Here is a 22283-nt window from a genome sequence, read left to right as displayed (position 1 = left end):
AATAATTGTCAACTCCCGCAATCAGAGGATGCTAAATATCTTGGTATGCACCTAGATCGACACCTAACTTGCAAAAAGCACATACTCGCCAAACGGAAACAACTGGGACTTAAATGCATCATTTCTAAAGCCTACCAATGTCGTCTAAACAACTTATTTGAATTACTGTTTTCTACGTTCTATAATTGTCAGGACCTCCGAAGAATAAACGATAAGAACAGATATATAAAAACCTGAATGGAAGAACGAGCAGACCACAAGCACCGGTCGATGTATCAGTTGGCAAATATTGATAGAATCGGCCACTTCGTACAAAATGAATAATGCATAAGCATTGAAATGTATGTAGTTGCGTGGAGAATGATTTTGTTTCAGTGCAACTGAAGAATAATAAGAGCGATTTCTACAAGTCGACAGCGCTCTCGTTGAATAACAATTAACTTCCTATTATTTCAGGTGCAGCATGTTGTATATACGCATCCTGTCAAAAAGTATCGGCGCTATTCAATTGAAAAAGTCCCTAGTCATTTTTCTTTTCATTTTACGTTTTTTTTAAGAGGACTGAAGACATAATCTCAATATATCTCATAGCTGGCGTCAAATATGACCTCGATATACAACTCCTTGAACTTGAACATAATGGATTAACCAAAACTGATCTGTATCTGATGTACAAATGATTTAGACTATTATTTTTGATAAATGGCAGACGTTTGTTTCCTATAAAGATTGATTTGTGAGCATGAAAAGTCAAGAGAATCCTTTGACAGGGACAAAGGAACATCTTGGGGATTGGTAACATTTGTGACAAAAATCTCTTCAGGGAATAAGCACCATGGAAATTTAACACCAAAAATACAACAAATATCTGAATAAATAAAAACAATGAGAAAGAGGATGACGATTTAAATGAATTGTTCAAAGAAACGACATATAATAGCTGATTTTATGAATCTTGACATTTCTTGACCGACCTTTCATTAAAAACAAACAAGCATTAACAAATTTGGAATCAGAATAATCATCAAGAAGTACACCGAGCGGAATTTCATAATCATAAAGAAAAAAACAATGAACATTTTCGTTGAAAACTTGATATGAAAGCAGAATTGTTGGAGGTAATTAAGTTCTTTTAAATATAAATTTTAAACCTTTTCGTTGTATCATATGTAATGGCTTTCAGTAAAAAGAAGTTACAATTATTATGTTAATAATATAAATAAATGCATAACATATTTTCGGTTAAATAAGTTATTATAACAGGCAAGAATGAAGAATTTGATTTCAATATCATCAAACAAAAATCATTCAATGTCAATTTACGGTTATTCGAAATCTTTTTGTGGATTTTTTAAATGTTTTCGTCGGTAACAACCTCTTTTGGCCGTCCACTGCGTTTACCGTCTTCGGTGCTCATTTCACTACGTCTAAACTCTGCATACCAATCCTTGATGGTTAATTTTCCTGGGGCATTGTCCGAAAACTCGGCATCAAGCCAAATTTTTACTTCAACTGTATTTTTTCCCTTCAAAAACCAATATTTTATCAACACTTTTTTTTTCACAATAACAAAAGTTGCTTCACTCAAAGTGCTACAACTCACAAACTAATGATCCGACAGCTGTCAAATTTATACACGCATCTGTTGAGGTTTAGGACTAACTCAAAAACATATGGAATTAATTCTAGTAGCGCCATCTAGGTGTCAAGCCGGGGACTAAAATATAAACTTAGTATGTGTTTGGAGTAAGGAATTTTGAGTTGGTTTAAAAGCGAATTCTTGAGGTAACCAAGAAGGCTATATCAACTTTGCTCCCTTCCCTATATAGTTTCAATATCTCTTCAATGTCCTAATAAAAATTATTATGTTTCTCTGCCATCACCGAAATATCACTGAAATTTTCAGGAAAAAATCAAGATAAAAAATTTTAAAAATTTATTTAAGACTTGTTGGTCGAGCAAAATCTTATTATAAACTCACAGGGTTCAATATCTACCCAATAACCAGTCAATTTTTTTGATCAGCTTGAATTATTCACATTTTTTCTTAACATGTGGCACGACAGATAAAAAATGTAAAAAATGTTTTTAAAACATAAAAAAACTGAATGTTTATATTTCACTCGAAAGAAGAAGTCATCGTTTTGTTAAGAATGCGAATAACGAACCGAAATATAATAACAATAATCAATAAAAATGTTTTGGACAAATATAAGCTATCAGAATGGCCGGACAGGATACTCATCCCGCATATTGAACAGGCAGTGTATGATGAACCCTCCAAAGAAACCCGAAGTTTGTCGACCTTCCACCAATACACACACACATAAACAGTTTCCAAAAATTACCGTAAATTTATTCAAAAACTGTTCAAATGGACGCAGGCTGGTTTTTAAAAAACGACTAGTGTAACAAAAGTCGATGATATGATATGTGTAGAATATCTAATGGGATCGAAATCTGTCCTAGGTTGGTCTGGTTAGCTCGGGGGGATGTGAGAATCAGGTGACAAGAAAACCATTCGGTTTGGCAATAAAACGACCGGATTAAATTTATGAGTTTCTTAGTCTTCGCCCGATGTTTTTGTCATTCCTCGACGCCGGGCTTGTTGTTGTATGCTACGGAACAATGATCGGTGTCGTCTTTTTCTTTTTTAACCGACTTCGAGAAAGGAGGAGGTTCTATGTTCGGCTGTATGTATATTTCCTTAATGTATGTTCGACGATTTCTCTATTTCTTTATTCCTATTTTTCCTCACACGGGCTGCACCCTTAAAGTCACTAAAAATTAAAAAATAATCACACTGAGACTTTAAAAAAAAAAGAAACATTTTAAATTAAAATATGTACATAATAATCGTTATAAGAACTAAATAAAAATAAACAAAAACCTTATTTAACCTATCTACTACATCTATTTTATGTTCTACTATATACAGACAATTTAGCTTAATACCTACCGAACTCTATTTATAATATTATTTTACGACTACCAAAATCACCTTGAAGTCGGTGCCGAGTCTAAAAAATACAAAACTAATAATATAATTTTGTGACATATACAAAAAATTAAATTACCAACTGTTTGTTTTATATATATTATAACTGTTTGTTTTCACCACCGACTCCAAAGTAGTCAGTTGGTAGTAGTTAAAATAATAGTGTAAATAAAAAAATAGGTGTAGGTAGGTATTAAGCTAAATTGTGTGTATATAGTAGAATATAAAATACGTGTAGTAGATAGGTTAAATAAGGTTTTGTTTAATTTTATTTACTTACTTTATTTATTATGTACATATTTTATTTTAATTTTTTTTTCATTGTTTTTAAATTTTTAGTGAGTTACTTAATTATTTTTTTGCAGTAGGTTCAATTTTTTTTTCAAAAATATTTTATTAACATTTTAGTCGGCCCAAATGATGATGTGACTAGACAGTTTTAATTAAAACCATTATATTTTATTTATATGAGATTTAAATATTGTCTTTCATATTTAACTTTGATGAGTAAGATATTTCTTTTAAAAATAATTTGTATTTCTTCACTAGATAACTCGGTGAATTTTTCCAACAATCACGAGAGTCACTTAAGGCGTAGCCAGGTGTTTTGCTAGATTTAGTAACCAAAACTAGCCAATTCACACTCTACTATAAACTGTTATTATACAAACAAATCCTGAAGTGATTAAGAACCTACCACACTAACCAAAACAATGTTCTTCGCAGTGTTATTTATGTCCCATATACCAACGGTGAATTGTGTGAATTTTTTTTAAATTATTTATTATGACAATTTAGACAATTGACAGTAATACATTATTTGTTTTAATCCAAATTTATTACGCTTTTCAAATTACAAAGTACTTATTCTGCGATAGACTTAATTGGGCTTAACATCTATGTCCGAGTTTTTAATGTATAGTGGTTATAGAAGCTGGAGAACCTCAACTTTGATGTGTTGGTGGAGCTGATGTTTATGGGCATAGTCCTTGATAAGGTTATCGACAAGTTCCTATGCAGATTGTCGTTACCAATGTACCATACTATTTATATTGCTTTAGCTGATACAACCTCAGTTGTTGCAAGGCTTGTTGGTCAAGCAATATCTTATTATAAACTGACAGTGCTCAATATCTATCCAATAACCAGTACATTTTCTTTGATCAGCTTGAGTTATTCATATTTTTTCTTAACATGTGGCTTTCGCCTGAGTATAACATCAAGGGTCATGCGAAAATATTTGACTGTATTTACATACGGGACTATCCGTTGATTTATATGTACTGGCTTGTGCTTAATTATTTTGTTGGTGATATGCACTAATTTATTTTGATTAATTTTGATACGTCATTTATCTGTCCAGCACTAAATTTCAGCAAAGGCTATTTGTAACTTTTTGGTTGATCCTCTAATGGCTATGGTTGCAGTCTCATCTGCAAATGTGGGAACAACATTTTCATTGAATGTCCCAACACTATTCTCTAAGGGCACCCCTGCTTGTATTTTCCTCAAGTCAGAATAGGCATCTCCTTTTTTGATTCTGAAGTATCGATAAGTAAAATAAAAAGAAACTCTAAGAACAATATGAAGTAACATTTTCTTTGTAATTGCAATTAACAGCTAGATGTAATATGTATGCCACTTGGTTCTAAATACATCATGTTAGGTAATAAAGCAGCGCAGAGCAGAGTACTGGTTAATCTGAAGATACTCTCAATTTCCTAAAATCAGAGAGATTCGTTTATCAGTCAATAATAGAACCCATTTGAACTTATGGAGTGCAAATATAGGGCTAGTAACCACCTAGTAATCTAACGTTGTCAAAACAAAGTTCTACGATTAATTACTGATGATTATCGCTACGTAACCAACGAAGAGCTGCATGATGATCTCGAAACCACAGGAAACCACAGGAATTTGCATAGTGTAAAGTATTATTCGTAACTTTAGCTTAAGTAGTTTAATTCTATTTTAATTTGCTAAATACACACTAACTTAAATCATATATAAAACAAGTTGTAATTAATTTAAAAAATGGTTTTAAATATTTTAAAGAAATATGAACCTAATATAATAAAGGAACTAGCAATAGAGAATAATATAATTGTCCAGAATGTCTTCGTCATGATGCTGCCAAATGTATTGAGCTCTTAGCAAAGAAGTATTCAATAAATCGTAGCTATATAATTAACCGCAAAAAGTTATCGTACTAAGAACCTTATTAATTAATGAAACTAATTGTGCAATCTATTTTAAACACGTTATTGTCGACAGAGTTGCATCAAAACATCGACCATCATCAGGGATTGCAATAATATCTATTCTAATTTGATGTTATTCCTGATGACGGTCATCCAGCTATCGAAACGTCGAGTACCCCGTGCGGAATCTGGCGCAAAATCATCCACTGACATATTAACCGTGTTTGAACACAAACGAACGTTTCGAAAACCATGTCGGTTTCATCAGGAACCCCTACGACTTACCACTGCTGCGTAGGCCCTCATCGTTCCAATCGTTCGGGGGATTCGAGGTTCGTTGTCGTCTTCGTCCTCTTCGGAGCACTGTCAATCGAAAAATCGCGCGCGTACCGTACTTTCGTCTATCATCTCACCACAACCGCAGCGGTACCGGAACGCACTGTACCATCCACCAGCTGATAGAAACGCGCGAAGTCGCGCCGGATTCCGTCGAGTAGGGAACGGGGACTGGGGAAGGGGGTCGGACGACGTACACCAGCACCACCGCTAGACCGGTCACCAGCACGCGCAGCAGCAGCCGCCCGGAGGAGAAGAAGGAGAAGAAGTGAACGCGCCGCACTGGCTCCGGAACCGTTTTATAACGCGACGACCCGACGGATGTCGGCGGCGACGAGGTCGTGTCGAATTTAGGGGTCGGCAGAGTGCTCTCTGCGCGGACCTGTTACTCCTGCTTCGACGCGCCATTGTTTTGGCCGGTGCTCGTCGCGATTTCCTAGGTCTCGTCGCCGTCTTTGTCGATTCCGCGACGGTTGGGAGCGTCGCGGCCGTACATCCAGTCAATGTCATTGTTGAGATCGCTTTTGTTTCGGTAATTCTTTGAATGCACCCGTCTTGGGGACGTTTGTAACATCGCTGGTTGTTTCTTGGTCGTCGGTTCGATGAGTACACTCAGCTAACTGTATTTACTCAACTGTTTGTTGTGTCTGTTTCTGGCTTTGACCAATTAATAAGGTGCATAAAGCAACTTCTGAACTGATCCGAATAAAATTCCTATTCCTAAGGACCTATTAGATATTTTCATATACAGAAACATATCTACAAACTATATGGAAGTAAAAGAAAATTTTTACCTTAGCTCAGATCATTAAATCGCAAGATAAGAAAGAAACTAAAAGAATATTACAAGAAAAATGTACACAGGGAGTAGCGGAAGAACTAAACAAGGAGAATGACATTTATCAGAATAGACAATATGTAGTCTGTTCAAAGTTATTTTATATATACGTCATTTAAATTTGTGACATCAAAACGTCGCAATGTTGCCGCATCAACTCTGAGTTTTAGTTCAGTTTGGCTTTAACACACAACAAAATTCTAATCTAAATAACATATTTGAACAAAAATGGTATCAAATATAAGTTATTTTAACATTATAGTACATCTAAAAATTACAGTGAGTTATACAGGTACTATAGTTTATAGGTTAGAGTTATAATCTCTAGTCACTATTGCTTTCAAGAATTTTGCATACGTCTGACAACCGGATGATTTTGACAGGCTCATTCGTTTACGTCTTCGAACTAATCAGACGGAAGTGTGTCTCTTTTTAACTAGAATAAAATGAGAAGGAAAATATTGTCTGATTCTAAAACAAATTTAGAAATTGCGGCAGGTAATACATTAAATATCTTGATGGCGTATGTATTGAACAGACTATATATGAAGTTTTGAAATCCATCGAAGGATCTCAAATTGAAATAGTTACAAACAAAACAAAGATTTGGACAAAAAGTAATTGAAAAGAAAAAAGTAATATGGAAACTCAACAATACTTTCTCTAACAACCAAGCGTACAAAGGCAAATATTAAGCAGCAAAGCGCAGTATATTATCTCATCGTTTTTCTCATATTTTGGAGTAAATATCAGTCAGCAAATCTAATATATCCATCATTCAACGATTCCAAAATAAAGTGTTGTGTACCATTGTTGATGCTCCGTTCTATGTTTCAAACGAAGTGATACAACGTGATATTCCTCTAGAACCTATGACGAGTGTAATTCAGCGTGTTTGTGTGAAGTACTTCGAAAGAGTGTGTACTCACCAATAAACTAAATATGCGACGTGATAATGAAGTGCGTATACTAAAACGTTTAACACTATCTGATCTGATTATTGAGCATATATAGATTTTAGAATAGGACTAATTACTTAAGACAGTATTTTATACCATCACTTAATGAAGTTATTTTCTACACGCCATGTATATATTTAATATAAACAAAAAAATACTTATTGATTATTGGGCAGATTGTAGAACCATTAAGAGTAATAAAAAAACAATCTGGCTGAGATGTAGGTGTTTCAGAGTTCAATGTATCGCTTCCGTAACATTTTATGAAGTTTATACTCGAGTCCCTTAATCCATCTTTATCGAAGGATTGAGCAATAACGATTTACCAATAACATTAACTCTAAAAGAAAGATGACCCAGCTTCCAGAATAAACATAATTTAAGAGACTACGATATACAAATACTATTTTCCTCACAATTTTACCCCACTCAAATTAAAACCAAAAGAATTAAATACTAATTAATAACTTTTCCAAAAACTCTAACGATATATTAACAAAAAACAATAACAATTAACGAAAAAAAATCACGTTCAAGGTTAGACCTATTTAGGCCATGTGACATCGGCGATTTTTCAACTAAAAATACGCCCGCAGCGAAAAAACGCGAGTTGTCCCACGCTGTGTGGCACATTCCATCGGTACAACAAAACCCTGCCCTACAAAGGACTCCGAAAATACACCGGGGGAGTTCAAGAACTCGGACGGTAGGCGTCCACGCCAGGTCACGTTGATTTCAGCGTGACCTCCCGCGACGATAGGACCAGGACGCAACGGCAGACTCAGTCAAAACACAGCCAGAGACCGTGCGCCATCATTCCCCATCCGCAAGCGGTCTTCATCAGTTATAATCGCATAGCCAGAGTGATCAGGGTCGCCTTCCAGTGTTTACGTGACTTGCCAGTAAGTTTGTTTTACCATTTTTACTAATTAATTCCTAATAGAAAAAACTTCCTTGGAGAATTCCTCAAAAATATCGCGTAAAACAATAATAATATATAAACAATCATCGATAACTTATAACAGCATCACCAGAGTGGCTAGAGTCGTCTTTCAGTATTTACGTGACTTGCCAGTAAGTTTTTTAACCCTTTATACTAATCACGTCCAAACAGAAGAATCCTCCTCGAAGAATCATTCAAGAGTAACCGTCAAAAACAATAATAATTTATAAACAATCATCGGTAACGCTAAATCGGACACGAAAACGGAAAAAGGGGGAACGCTCTCACGTTGCTTGACATGCGACCACCTCCTGACCCACCTGTCAATCCGATTTAAAAATAGATTCTTCCAGAACAATCCCTGGTTTCGTAATTCAAGTCCCAACCGCGGTTGCAACGTGCCTAGCATCAGATTGCATACAGTTTTCGGTCTATTTTTACACCAGAAACCGTGCACAACATTGAAGCTGTTCAAAATACGAACACACCTTTCCAATCGTGCAGCTAAATTGAGAAGTTTTCTTCAGGTAAAAATATATTAGGGGTATCATTATATTCTTGTAAAATGTAACACGACTTCAAATAATTATTATTAACATTTAAGATTATATAACAGCAAGCAACAAACTTTCATCTAACAGAAATGATTTCTAATGTACTAAAAAAATTGACACCATAAGTTACATATTGCAGAACAAACAGATCATCAGAGCAAATGACAGTGATTCTGAAAACTCAAATCTCATAAATTATCTTTCAAAAACACCAAAAATAGTATACTTCTGACATACACTATACACTAGTCTCACTTCATAGATGTCAGCACCCTTTAACATTTATTAATGTAATTTTATAATATTTCTTAATTTCTTATTATCAAAAATGTTTTGTGGTTTATTTTCGTATCCCTTAATACAAATTAAATAATATCAATTCATTCAAATCAAAATAAACATGATTTTTAAGGAGTTAGTAGTACAGGTAACTTTTTATCGATATTTGATTATTAACAAATACAAATATATTTAATTTTACATCATGAACGACATTTAATTTATTTATAACAATTGTCAATTGCCTCATAGATGTCACCACTGTGTTTCTATAATACATGTATTTAAATATATATTATTAAAAATATGTCAGGAGTTATCTAATAATGTCAAATATGACGGTTTAAAACTCCAAACAGTTTAGTGAATTATTATTTTCGTTAATCTTTACTACAGTTTAAATAATGTCAATCTATTCATTATCTAAGTAGTTGGTATTACAGGTGACACTTTTATCGGTCTTTTATTATTAACAAATACAAATATAATTTAACTTTACTTTATAAATGACATTTAATTTTGTTCACATATGTTACTGTCAATATAATGTAACCACTAAATGTTTATCATTGAAGTAATTAAATATATTTTCATAATAGAATGTTAAGAATGATCTCATGTCAACTATAACATAATTTATTATTTATCGACATAATTTTATAAGGAAATTAAACAAAACACTGTTTTTCCATGCCAACTATGACATGTAAAAACATCAAACACTTCTAGATAGTTTTTAATTGTATTTATCTGAAATTGGTATCACCTTACTCGGTACTCGATTAAAATGAATCATTATGTATGTAAATTATGTTTACCTGTGTCGTTTAAAATGTATTTGAATATGTTTATTAGGCCATATTAGTAAACAGTTCGTGTTGTAGATGGCGCTGCCTCCTTTATCGACATTTTATTTATGAGCATTGTTGTATTATTTATTAGTTGTTTGTATCGAATAACAAATGATTATATAACGAATCGGTTTCAGCAGATATATAATATAGGACGTTAATAAAATATAGATTTATATAGTTTTCATAAATATAAATTAATAACGATTAGAGCGTTTTTCCACAACGATAGATGTCGCTAATTGTAAAATATATTTTTCAAATTCAGATTGACGGTATACTTTTTTAATTAAATGGCTCTGCATCTGGTTCACATCTGTTCATCAACATAAAAAATGGAGTCGGAATCCGGAACGAGCAATACAAAGATTTCGGAGTCTGGATACTCTAACAGTATCAGCAACTCCCAAAGAAGCGGTAGCTCTAAATCTAGACATAGCGGTAGCAATTCCAGTAGAAGCAGCGGGTACTGTGGAGTACCGAACGGTCAGGAAAGGTAATTATGCGTTTCTGTTAATGTCATTGTCAATTTATTGTTTTGACATCTGTCACATTAGGTTATGAATAAGTTTTGTGTAGTTTACTGTATGTAATGCTTTTGCAGCGTTGAAAATGATACTACGAAACGAAACAAAGACCACAAGAAGAAGAAACAGAAAACAGTACCACAACCATTCACCACCCCCGTAGAAGTGCCTGTGGTTGAAGACACTATAGTCCAGGATACTACCGGTAAGTCGTCATTGTTACTCAGCTGAAATATTCGGACTAAGTATTGTGTAATACTAGATGTGGTGATGGAACCAAATGTGGCAGTTTTACTGGTCCGTCGGCGCGACTTGATCCAATAGATTAATCGTTGTAACAGGTCAATTGAAGACTCTCCGGCCTGACACATAGATGGCGCTACTAGAATTAAATCCATATGTTTCTTAGTTAGCCCTAACCCTCAAAAGATGCGTGTATAAATTTGACAGCTGTTGGATCATTAGTTTGTGAATTATAGCATTTTGAGCGAAGCAACTTTTGTTATTGTGAAAAAAATGGATAGAATTTCGCGTGTTATTTTTTGAAGGGAAAAAATACAATTGATGCATAACCTTGGCTTGATGCTGAGTTACCGGACACTCCTAGGAAAATCAACCATCAACGATTGGTCTCCTAAAGCATGCGAAGACGGTGAACTAAAAAGAGGTTGTTACCGACGAGAACATTAAAAAATCCACAAAATGATTTAGAATGACCGTGAATTGAAATTGAATGAAATATCAGACACTCTAAAGATATCAACTGAACGTGTGCATCATATCATTCACGAATATTTGGGTATGAGAAAGCTCTGTGCAAAGTGACTGCCGCGCGAGCTTACTTTTGACCTAAAACAAGGAGGAGTTGATGATTGGGAGCAGTGTTTGAAGATGATCAAGCGTAATAAACCCGAGTTTTCGCATCGATATGTGACAATGGATGAAACATGACTCCATCATTTCACTCCGAAGTCCAATCGACAGTCATCCGAGTGGACCGCACACGATGAACCCGCTCCAAAGCGTGGGAAAACGCAGCAGTCGGCCGGGAAGTTTATGGCGTTTGTATTTTGGGATGCGCATGGAATAATTTTCATTAACTACCTTGAAAAATAATCCACAGCAACTATTACATAACGTTATTGGACCGTTTGAAGGTCGAAATCGCCGAAAAACGACCGCATTTGAAGGAAAAGAAAGTGCTGCTTCACCAAGGCAATGCACCGTGTCACAAGTCGGTTAGAACGATGGCAAAAATCCATTAATTAGGCTTCGAATTGCTTCCTCATCCACCGTATTCTCCAGATCTGGCCTCCAGCGACCATTTCCTGTTCTCAGATCTCAAAAGAACGCTCACTGGGAAGAAATTCTCGTCGAATGAAGAGGTGATCGCCGAAAATGAGGCCTATTTTAAAGCAAAGGACAAATCGTACTACAAAAATGGTATCGAAAAGTTTGAGGGTCGCTATAATCAGTGTATCACCCTTGAAGGGAATTGTGTTGAGTAAAAAAAACTAATTTTGGCAAAAAGTGTGATTTACTATGGTAGGCCGGGGACTTTTCAATTGACCTGTTATTTTAATGCCTTACTGTATTGACAAATGATTGTCATTTCCCCCATTGTGAATGAGTAACAGTGGCACTTTTTATAGGAACACAGAATTGTTGTTTTTACTATTTTTCTCGCAATTATTCCACATTCTCTCACTATACGAACCTTCCCTAGACTTCCATAAATATTTCAAAACCAGAATTAGCCAAATTGCCCCAAAAAATGTCTCAAGCCCCATTCACCATAGTTCGTCTTTATTATCCGTACGACTAATTAGAAAACGTTCCTCCGTACAAACGAAGAATTATAATTAGATTAGATTCAATTGTTTAATACGACACGTCCTTGAATTTTATCGAGTTCTTGAGTTTTAATTTCTTACTAGATTAATTAGAGAGTTCCTGTCACCGTCATCGATGGTATAAACAAAATGAATGTTTTTTATGTTGTTTCAGAGCCACCTACGCCATCTGTTATCGAGGCAGAGCCCAGTCTAACCGCACCCAACACCATCGAGTCAGAATCAGGTAATTTTTAAGAGTAAAATGTCGAGATACAAGATTCATATTGATTTACGATAAAAACTGAGAAACACTGGCGGGTTCAGAATAAACGAAAATAATCACGATGATTCTTTCGATGGCACCTGTGGATGTGCCGTCGCTACGTCAACATGCGCTAGCGCGAATTCACTAGATTGCAAAAATCTGTGTTTGGGTTTTTTCTCTTTTGTTTTGCCAGAACCTATCAGGGTCGAGAAGGAAATCGGCGAGAAACAATCGGTGGAGTGGATCGAACAGGTCCAGGACGTCCATGCTTCTACAGAGAAGGATGACGACACTGAATACGTGGACCAATCAGATCCTACCGTCACAAGCCAACCTGATGTAAGTATAGTTCTTCATATTTTTGTATCCGTCTGGCATCTTGTAATTTGTATTCGAATCAAAGCCAAGCATGATTTTCTTTCAGCTCTGCCAACAATATTTTTCGTCTTGATAACCACGACATCGCCATTTATTTGGATAATCAACACGTTAGTTGTTTTTCAGGACGGATTCTGTTGTGTCATATCAATGAACGACGGCTTGGTGTTATACACCACTCCCAGCTTGACCAGTGTCCTAGGATTTCCTAAGGACACCTGGCTGGGAAGGTCCTTCATCGACTTTGTCCATCCCAAGGACCGTGAAACCTTCGCATCTCACGTCACCACCAAACTAGCCATACCTATCTTCGACTCGGAAGGAAAAACGAAAGGTATTTACTTAAACTCGATGGATCAGATGAAATACGAGAACGAATCGATCAATTTTCCATAGATTTTAAGAACTACCTCTATGTGTGTCTGAGAAAATATCGCGGAATGAAGTCGCCAGAATTCTGCATCGTCGAGAAACAGGTCTCCTACCAGGCTTTCCACTTGACCATCACAGTGAAGCAAATCACCGAGTCACCAGAGAACAACAACGGCTTGTTGTTGGTAGTGGTGGCAGCCCCAGTTTACAGCGCCTACAAAGGTACGTTAAAACATAACGGGAATAGGAGAAACGTGTAAAAGTAATCCACGTATTTTAAATTGTTATTATTGAAGTACTAAGGTATTCAATAAGGTCCAGGAAATGGAGCTTTCAAACATTTGAAGAAGGTGTGAAAAGGGCCAGAAATTCGTTGGTGAATAAGGGCGCATAAATTAGTTTTAAATAGTAAAAAAGGGGCATGTCTAAATACATATATATGTATGTAGAAGTTTGTACAAGCTTAAAAGACAAGTGAATTTAGATAGCAAGATTCGTGGTCAGATATCATATTGTAGATCAAGGATTTCAAGGAATCTAAGGAACTTAAGGACTCAATGTAGTCAAAAGGGGTTGGAGAGTTTTGTGGAGGGGACAGCAGCCCTCACCAAATGAGAATGGATGAATTTAAAATGGCCCCTCATAGTTGCGTGAAGGATAACTTGGCAGGATCCGGATTTGAAATGCGTTATATGCTTCTTGGCCATGAGGTCAACCATTTGGTTTCCCTTAATTCAATTATGACTCCATAGGAATCCAGGCAAGAGAAATGTTCTTGCCGAGTGTGGTAATTTCTTGAAGCATATTATGCGCGTGTACGGTTAATGGTGGCTGTTGGTGAACAGTGTGGGTGAACCATACATCAGGCCCTTCTGTCGAGAGTCATTCAAATCATTTTCAAACTCACCGTCTCAGTCATTCGTGTAAACCAGCAACTAATGTCATTAAACCAAGCGATTTAAAGAAACGACATCGAAATACGCGAAATAACTTTTTTATCTGCATCGAATATTGAAATGTTGCAGCTTCCAGCTACATCATATTAAAAATTTGGATTACTTTTTCGCGTACATCTACACCTAACAATATCAGCTGTTTGTGATGAGTCTATTTTAACGACAGTGCCCGGCGAAAGGAAAAGGTCAACGAAATTCGGCATGCGCCACACCGCCACCTCGATCTTCAGCCACGTGGACCCGGACGTGGTGACCAACTTCGGGTTCCTGCCGCAGGACATGCTGGGCAAGTCGGTGTTCGACTTCTACCACCCGGAAGACATGCCCTTCCTCAAGGAGATCTACAAATCCGGTAAATACCGATACATGTCTTGATCCCCGTCGGATCTGGATGACGTATCACCTCGACATCAACGCCCTCGTCTGTTACAGTGATGAAATCGTGTCAGATCAACGGATCGGTGTTCCGCAGCAGGCCCTATAGGTTCCTGGTGCAGAACGGCTGCTTCGCGATGATCGAAACCGAGTGGTCCAGCGTGATCAATCCCTGGTCGAGGCGATTGGAGTTCGTCATCAGTCTCCATAAGGTCCTCCAGGGTCCGCTGAACCCCAACGTGTTCGACACCCCCAGCAACGAAGAGTACAAGAAAATCCCCGAGGACGTCATCAAAGAGGGCAAACTGCATCAAGCAGAGATCATCGATATACTAAATCAGGTAAAAACAATCATAAAACTCTTAATAAAAGACATTTTACTACAGCTGTGTCACAGGAACTGCCTAGAACCAACGAAATCGTCAAGCATGAGGTGAACATGCGGTGTCAGGACTTGGCTAGCTTCATGGAGTCCTTAATGAACGAAGTCCACTCATCTAAAATGGAAATCGAACTTCCTCAAGACTTAGATCCCACAATTTCTGTAAGTTATTTAATTAAACTACACTTCTTCGTTATATTAAAATGTTTAAAATTATTATAAAAATATTTTTAACAAAAGAATTGAACCGACTTCAAAAAATAAGTAAGGACATCACTAAAAATTAAGAAATTATCAAACCTTTAACACAAAAAAAATTAAAATAAAATATGTACATAATAATCGTTGTAATAAGTAAATAAAAATAAACAAAAACCTTATTAAGCCTATCTACTACACGTATTTTATATTCTACTATATAAACACAATTTAACTTAATGCCTATATAAACCTATTTATCTATTTACAATATTATTTTAATTACTACAAATTGATGAGTTTGGAATCGGTTCCGAGCAACATATTAGATTTGTTTTGTTCCTAATTTAATTTTGTATATATGTCACAAATTTATATTATTTTGGGCGCGACTCAGTGCACTCTTTCGAATAAAAAAAGAATTTTGAAAATCAGTCCACAATTGACGGAGAAATCGGGGAACATAAATTTAAAAAAATATACAGCCGAATATAGAACCTCCTCCTTTCTCGAAATCGGTAAAAAATTTCCTCTCAATTAAATATTTTTACATTAATATATACCTGCTTTTCGTTCTAGATATTAAACTCCGTTCGTATTTATAAAAATAATATATTCGCAAATTAACAATATTATCAAAACAATCAATAACACAACGACCATTATTTCATTTTAGTAATTTCCTTTTTATTATTAAAAAACAATTTCCATACTCACAATATCCCTATATTATATAATTGTAAGTTAAAAATATTTTCTAACAGCTTGTAGTGTAGCCCGTTAGAAATATTATAGATACCTGCCATACTGTTCGATCATAAACACTTATAGAGAACATAATTGGTATTATAAAAACTATGTTTATATTACTACTGATTTTTGCTGTTTTTCAATATTGATATTCAATACTACTCGGTTATCATTCTAATTATAACATTACAATAAATAATATATAGTTCGTTCCAATAAAACAGCCAACGTTACCGCATCAAATTTAAGTTTTCCTTTATTTTGATTCTGACAACAAAATACTAATGTAAATAAAATAATGAAACAAAAATAACGTTATAAAATATAATATATTTTAACATTATAGTACATTTAATGCATATTTATTAAGGGACTTAAACTACAGTTAATTAAACTATCACAATAGTTTGTAGGTCACTTTATTATATTAGCACTGACATATGACAAAGGTGTCGACCACTACCAACACAAATCGAATTTTATAGCTCGATTTGGTTACATGCTCGGACGCATTAGACTTCATTCTGTCTCTTTTTATATAGTAATGCTAAATAGTAAACTGATTTAAAAAATACTCCGATTTTAAAGAGAATTTACGTTTTTACAAACTTAATTTAACAATACGTTCGACAATGTTAATGACGTGCATTGACTGTTTTATTTTAAGGGTTATAAATATATCTTACAGTATACTATATTTATAAAGATTAGTAGAGGGCGCCATTAATCTGATTTTCTAACTTACATTGTTTTTTGGTAGAATAACATGGTCCTTTGTAACTTAATGATATTTGTTAATAATATGAATGCAGGTGAATTTGGATGGTTTATTTTTGAAGGGTTTATTATTTCGATATTGAAAATGTTATGACAGTTGACAACATAAATTTTACTTTACAGTTAAAATACAATTAATTTACTCACTTTGCAAAAGATGGTATTGCCTATCATTGCTTTGTGGTGAATGTATGGTTGCCTATAATGCTATTAGATAAAATAATATCTCTTTATATGGAATTATAGTGAATTAATTTCTTCATTCGTAACATAACATTTTTTATGGCAGTGTACCAGAATGTTTCCAGAGACTTTTATCCTAGTTTATGGTTTTTATTGTATAACAGTGAAAAAGAGTTACTGACTTTAAATTTAAAGGTCGTTATTATATTGCTGGATGGAATAAACAAACTCCAGAGAAAACTGAAACAAAGTAGTAGATAAACTAGACCAATTTTCACTGTAATAGAGAATAGGGATTCTACTAACTTACCAACTTCATTCAGTCAATTCATCAAATTTTGATGAATATACATCTTCAATTCTTTTTAAATGTTACAGGAACGTGATTCAGTTATGTTGGGCGAGATATCACCGCACCACGACTACTTCGACAGTAAATCGTCGTCCGAGACCCCGCCCAGCTACAATCAGTTGAACTACAACGAGAACATCAACCGTTTCTTCCAGAGCAATCCCAAGACCACCGTGTCCGACGAGAGCAACTCCCAGGTCAACGCCATGGAGACCGATGCGAAAAATTTACCGGACTGTGTCAACAATAACCAGTAAGATGATTCCCCACACGTGCAGATCGTCATTTTATCCAAAAATTATCTGCGCGCAGGAAATGCCTCTCTCCTGTGGAGAACAGTGGAGCTTCCAGATCGGGAAGCGCCGGTGACTTAAGTTCCGGAAGCAACCCCAACCTGGAAAGCGGTACGACCAGCGGTACCAACACGTCCAATGGCTCGTACAAGCCGCCGCAACTCACGGAATCCGTCCTGGTCAAGTGAGTGTTTCAGATCTTTTGGCGGAAGGGTGTCGGGACTCAGTGTTATTGTATCACTTCGTAGGCACAACGAGGACATGGAGAAGATCATGATCCAGAAGCATCGGGAGGAACGCTCCCATAACAAGGACCGGGAGACGAAGAAATCCCACCAGAAGTTGGAGAAGTACGCCAACCAGATGCTGAGGGATGACACCAATGAGGTATGTAGCCGTGCTTGGGTCTGATTACCGTTCTTCATTTTGTTCCGTGATGTTGCAGCACTCTCATGGTATCAAGAGGAGCGGTTCCCAGTCGTGGGAGGGGGATTGTTATAAGATGTCAAAGCACCAGCAACACGATGGCGTCGGGGTGGACGCCCACGAAGATAACAGACGAGAACAGGCACAGCACTCTGCGCAGAACACATTCTCCACTGATGTGAGAAGGATGTCACAACCGATGCCCGCGGTGGTACCAGAAGTTAACTTATGGCCCTCGTTTCCCCTCACCACACCAAACGCCAGTCCAGGATTGTCAGGCGTGTCTCCGGTGACAGCCGGAATGATGCCTATGTATTATATACCCGCTCCATACCAAGCAAGGACTAATTATAACGAGTCACTACCTCGTTATCAAGGTAAGGAATTTTTTGTCTGGAATGTCACCTAAAACCAAATTAGAGCGTTCAGCTCAGACGCGGAGATCGCAGGTTCGATATCAGGCGGGGGCAACGATTTTGTTGTTGTTCTAGTTTGGTCAGAACATTTGTCAAATCATCTAGGTTAGGTAACGGACCCCGGAGCCTGAGGCGTTCCTTATTTTCAATCTGATTGTTTCTTTATTGCTATTTTTCGTCATACCTTTACTTGGCCTACCCGTTGCAATACTTAACAAAATAACTGCATAACGTATTGAGTAAATATCTAAGTCCAAAAATAGAGTAATAAAATATGTACATAATAATCGTTGTAATAACTAAATAAAAGTAAACAAAAAATGTATTTAACATATCTACGACACGCATTTTATATTCTACTATATACACACAATTTAGCTTAATACCTACCCAACCTATTAATCTATTTACAATATTATTTTAACTACTACCAACTGACTACCTTGAAGTCGGTGCCGAATCCAAAAAATACAAAACTAATAAAATAATTTTGTGATATTTACAAATAATTAAAATAACAACAAAGCAAATCTAAATTAATATAACTGTTTGGGTTCGGCACCGACTTGAAAGTAGTCAGTTGGTAGTAGTTAAAATAATATTGTCAACGGATTACTGGGTTGGATAGGTATTAAGCTAAATTGTGTGTTTATAGTAGAATATTGAATAGGTGTAGTAGATAAATTAAATAAGATTTTTGTTTATTTTTATTCAGTTATTATAAGGATTATTATGTAAATATTTTATATTAAAACATTTTTTTGTGTTAAAAATCTAAGTTTGATTATTTTTTTAATTATTAGTGTGTTGCTAATTTATTTTTCGAAGTCTATTTATTTTTTTTTACACAAAGGCCATCAATATAACAGGTCAATTGAAAAGTCCCCGGCCTACCACAGTAAAACACATTTTTTTGGCAAAATTCGTTTTTTTTTATTCAGCAAAATTCCCTTCAACGGTGATACTCTGATTATAGCAACCCTCCAACTTTACGATACTATTTTTGTAGTACGATTTGTCCTTTGCTTCAAAATAGGCCCCAGTTTCGGCGATCATCTCTTCATTCGACGAAAATTTCTTCCCAGCGAACATTCTTTTGAGATCTGAGAACAGAGTATAGTCACTGGGGGGCAATTCGAAGCCCAATTCATGGTTTTTTGCTATCGTTTTCACTGACTTGTAACACGGTGCATTGTCTTGGTGAAGCAGCACTTTCTTTTTTTAATGCGGCCGTTTTTCAGCGATTTCGACCTTCAAACGGTCCAATGATGCTATGTAATAGTCGCCGTTGATGGTCCTTCCTTTTTTAAGGTGGTCAATGAGAATTACTCCATGCGCATCCCAAAATACAGACGCCATAAACTTGCCAGCCGACTGTTGCGTTTTCAAACGCTTTGGAGCGGGTTCATCGTGTGCAGTCCACTCGGATGACTGTCGATTGGACTTCGGAGTGAAATGATGGAGTCATGTTTTATCCATTGTCACATATCGACGCAAAAACTCGAGTTTATTACGCTTGATCATCTTCAAACACTGCTCCGAATAATCAACTCGTTATTTTTGGTCCAAAGTGAGCTCGCGCGACATCCACTTTGCACAGAGTTTTCTCATACCCAAATATTCGTGAATGATATGATGTACATGTTGATATCTTTAGAGTGTCTGCTATTTCATTCAGTTTCAATTTACGGTCATTCAAAATCATTTTGTGGTTTTTTTAATGTTTTCGTCGGTAACAACCTCTGTTGGACGTCTACTGCGTTCACCGTCTTCGTTGCTCATTTTACCACATCTAAACTTAGCATACCAATCCTTGATGGTTGATTTTCCTGGGGCAGTGTCCAGACAAAACAAAAGTTGTTTCACTCAAAATGCTATAATTCACAAACTAATGATCCGACAGCTGTCAAATTTATACAGGCATCTTTTGAAGGCTAGGGCTAACTAAAAAACATATGGATTTAATTCTAGTAGCGCTATCTATGTGTCAGGCCGGGAACTTTTCAATTGATCTGTTAGTTGCTACCAATTTACGGATAAAAAGCAACGAAAGGAAAACGTGGATTACTTGTTGAAACATTTTCACATCATTGTATTCCAGTACAATACATGCCAGCTGGAGTCTTCTACAACTACAACACCATCTTCCCACCCCCTCCGGTTCTGTGCCCCACTGTTCCGGTGTTCTCCATACCGATGAATGCCGCACCAACTGTGAGACCAGCCAATGTTGCCTCGCCAAGAGTAATGACAAAACTACTCGTTATCTCCGGTTACTAAACCACCGTGTTTCCAGGTCCAGCAGGATGCTCCGTCTTACGCCAGCGACGGTCAGCGATTCGACGCCAGAACCAGCCAATCAACCGCGTGTCACCGACCTTCCTCCCAGGCGACGTCGGTCAAAGCCGAACCGGGCAGCAGAATGGGATCGATAGCATCGGCCAGCGTGGCTAACAAAGTACGTAATCTTGTCGTTCCCACGTTCATTCGGCTCATTGATGTTGTGCTCCAGGCGATGTCAGAGTGTTCTCGGAAGGACATGGGTCTGAGGTCGGTCTGTTCCCCTGACACGCCGTTGGTAAGCCCCCCCGACGGCGAGACTCAAACCGAGCACTACAATTTCGAGACCAAGGTACGTGCGGCTTCGCTCTCTACGCCCCGCTACAACGGTCCATTTGTTTCAGAAGCAAGAGGCCAATACCAAACCTCCGGACATCAATTATCGACGGATCAATACGGTGGACGAGGAAAGTAGTTGTTACTCGTCCTCGTACTCGTCGTTGCTCAAAACCGACACCGGTTCAGGGTCAAACGACGACTCCACCTCGCAGAACAAACGCAGTCAACGTAGCGATGACGTAAGTTGTATTATAAAGCTAAGAACTACACTAAAACTCAAGGCAAGCCATGGAACTTGCCGGATCACCCTCTAAAAAAACGAACTGACGCGTAATAACAATAATAATCAAACGGGTCGTTACAATCTTATGTTTCCCTAGTCTTACCTTGATATGACGCGCCAGATGGCGCTACTAGACCTATTTTTATCTTCAGGAGATCAGGAAACACCAGAGGAAAGTCTATCCGATGAGGAAAAAGGACCCGCCATGGGTGGAATCGGTCGCCATGTCGCCAGACCTCATATATCGGTACCAAGTGACCGTGAAGGACCTGGAGGACATCCTCAAGACCGACCTGAACGCCCTGAAGAACGTGGATCAGGTACTGTGAACACAGCATCTCAGATTACAACATCTCACTCGCAACGTTATAGCCCATGATGGTCAACGATCAGCTGCATCAACTCTACATCGAGATGGAGTTGGAGGGTTTATCGAAAGCGCTGACCCTGGAGGAAGGTTTCACGTCCAGTAGCAGTAGCGGTGACGAAAACCCAACCAACAATACAAGTAGTAAAGTAGGCTTTGACGAAAACGAACTCTATCTGATTATAAGACTAAAATTCGTTTTTGTTTTCTATATAGCCCAAGAAAAAGAAACGATCCTACAGCTCCTTGATGATGATATACGAGGAGAACGCCCCCCTGCCTCCCCCCGAAGCCAACTCTTAGAGTACGCCCCGATTTACCAAAGAAATTTTCTATTTTTATATCGCTTGTACCAGATATATTTTGTGACGCCTTTTTATGAAGAGAAACAAACGTATTTCGATCATTTTCTTTCCAGAAAGCTTTTGGATGTGTGTAAATTTTATACCAAACATATTTTATACGTTTTATATTGTGTATGCTGTGTTTTAGTTCACTTTACATGTTAACACTAGTTAAATGTTGTATATAAATAAAGTATTTTTTCTCTATTTGGTATTTTAATGACGC

General features: G+C 36.7%; 3 protein-coding genes across 3 annotated transcripts in view; 2 read left to right on the top strand and 1 right to left on the bottom strand.

Annotated features, from left to right (window-relative positions):
* spz5 (spatzle 5 Toll-1 receptor) overlaps window positions 1-5809 on the bottom strand; it is a 43938-nt gene extending 38129 nt beyond the window's left edge. The window contains exon 1 of the mRNA XM_076413978.1: window positions 5485-5809. Within this exon, the coding sequence (XP_076270093.1) occupies window positions 5485-5505 (21 nt within the window). The 5' untranslated portion in view covers window positions 5506-5809. The remainder of the gene's footprint in view (window positions 1-5484) is intronic.
* A 4419-nt stretch (window positions 5810-10228) lies between these two features.
* On the top strand, window positions 10229-12698 carry LOC143202451 (uncharacterized). The gene is made up of 3 exons (XM_076413993.1): window positions 10229-10455; window positions 10564-10691; window positions 12494-12698. The coding sequence occupies exons 1-3, from the start codon at window positions 10295-10297 to the stop codon at window positions 12574-12576; spliced, it is 372 nt and encodes a 123-aa protein (XP_076270108.1). The 5' UTR covers window positions 10229-10294; the 3' UTR covers window positions 12577-12698.
* On the top strand, window positions 12629-22151 carry per (period circadian regulator). Its single transcript, XM_076413959.1, has 17 exons — window positions 12629-12925; window positions 13091-13298; window positions 13361-13558; window positions 14459-14644; window positions 14725-15008; window positions 15065-15211; window positions 17336-17562; window positions 17622-17786; window positions 17851-17989; window positions 18048-18405; window positions 20546-20688; window positions 20741-20902; window positions 20957-21076; window positions 21129-21302; window positions 21499-21666; window positions 21719-21862; window positions 21930-22151. The coding sequence occupies exons 2-17, from the start codon at window positions 13115-13117 to the stop codon at window positions 22014-22016; spliced, it is 2886 nt and encodes a 961-aa protein (XP_076270074.1). The 5' UTR covers window positions 12629-12925; window positions 13091-13114; the 3' UTR covers window positions 22017-22151.
* Window positions 22152-22283: the final 132 nt, after the last annotated feature.

The sequence above is a fragment of the Rhynchophorus ferrugineus genome, unplaced genomic scaffold (assembly GCF_030347505.1).
Source record: "Rhynchophorus ferrugineus isolate W39M unplaced genomic scaffold, kcgeb_rfMv2 rfM9, whole genome shotgun sequence".
Taxonomy (NCBI): domain Eukaryota; kingdom Metazoa; phylum Arthropoda; class Insecta; order Coleoptera; family Curculionidae; genus Rhynchophorus; species Rhynchophorus ferrugineus.
The sequence above is the reverse complement of the archived record's forward strand: the minus strand, read 5'-3'. Positions and strand labels throughout refer to the sequence as shown.

Bases quoted from the DNA above. Each gene is read 5' to 3' on its own strand.
- LOC143202451 (XM_076413993.1), top strand. From the start codon at position 10,295: ATGGAGTCGGAATCCGGAACGAGCAATACAAAGATTTCGGAGTCTGGA. The intron at 10,456-10,563 runs GTAATTATGCGT...ATGCTTTTGCAG, and splicing joins GTACCGAACGGTCAGGAAAG to CGTTGAAAATGATACTACGA. The intron at 10,692-12,493 runs GTAAGTCGTCAT...ATGTTGTTTCAG, and splicing joins TATAGTCCAGGATACTACCG to AGCCACCTACGCCATCTGTT.
- per (XM_076413959.1), top strand. From the start codon at position 13,115: ATGAACGACGGCTTGGTGTTATACACCACTCCCAGCTTGACCAGTGTC. The intron at 17,563-17,621 runs GTAAGATGATTC...ATCTGCGCGCAG, and splicing joins GACTGTGTCAACAATAACCA to GAAATGCCTCTCTCCTGTGG. The intron at 17,787-17,850 runs GTGAGTGTTTCA...ATCACTTCGTAG, and splicing joins ACGGAATCCGTCCTGGTCAA to GCACAACGAGGACATGGAGA.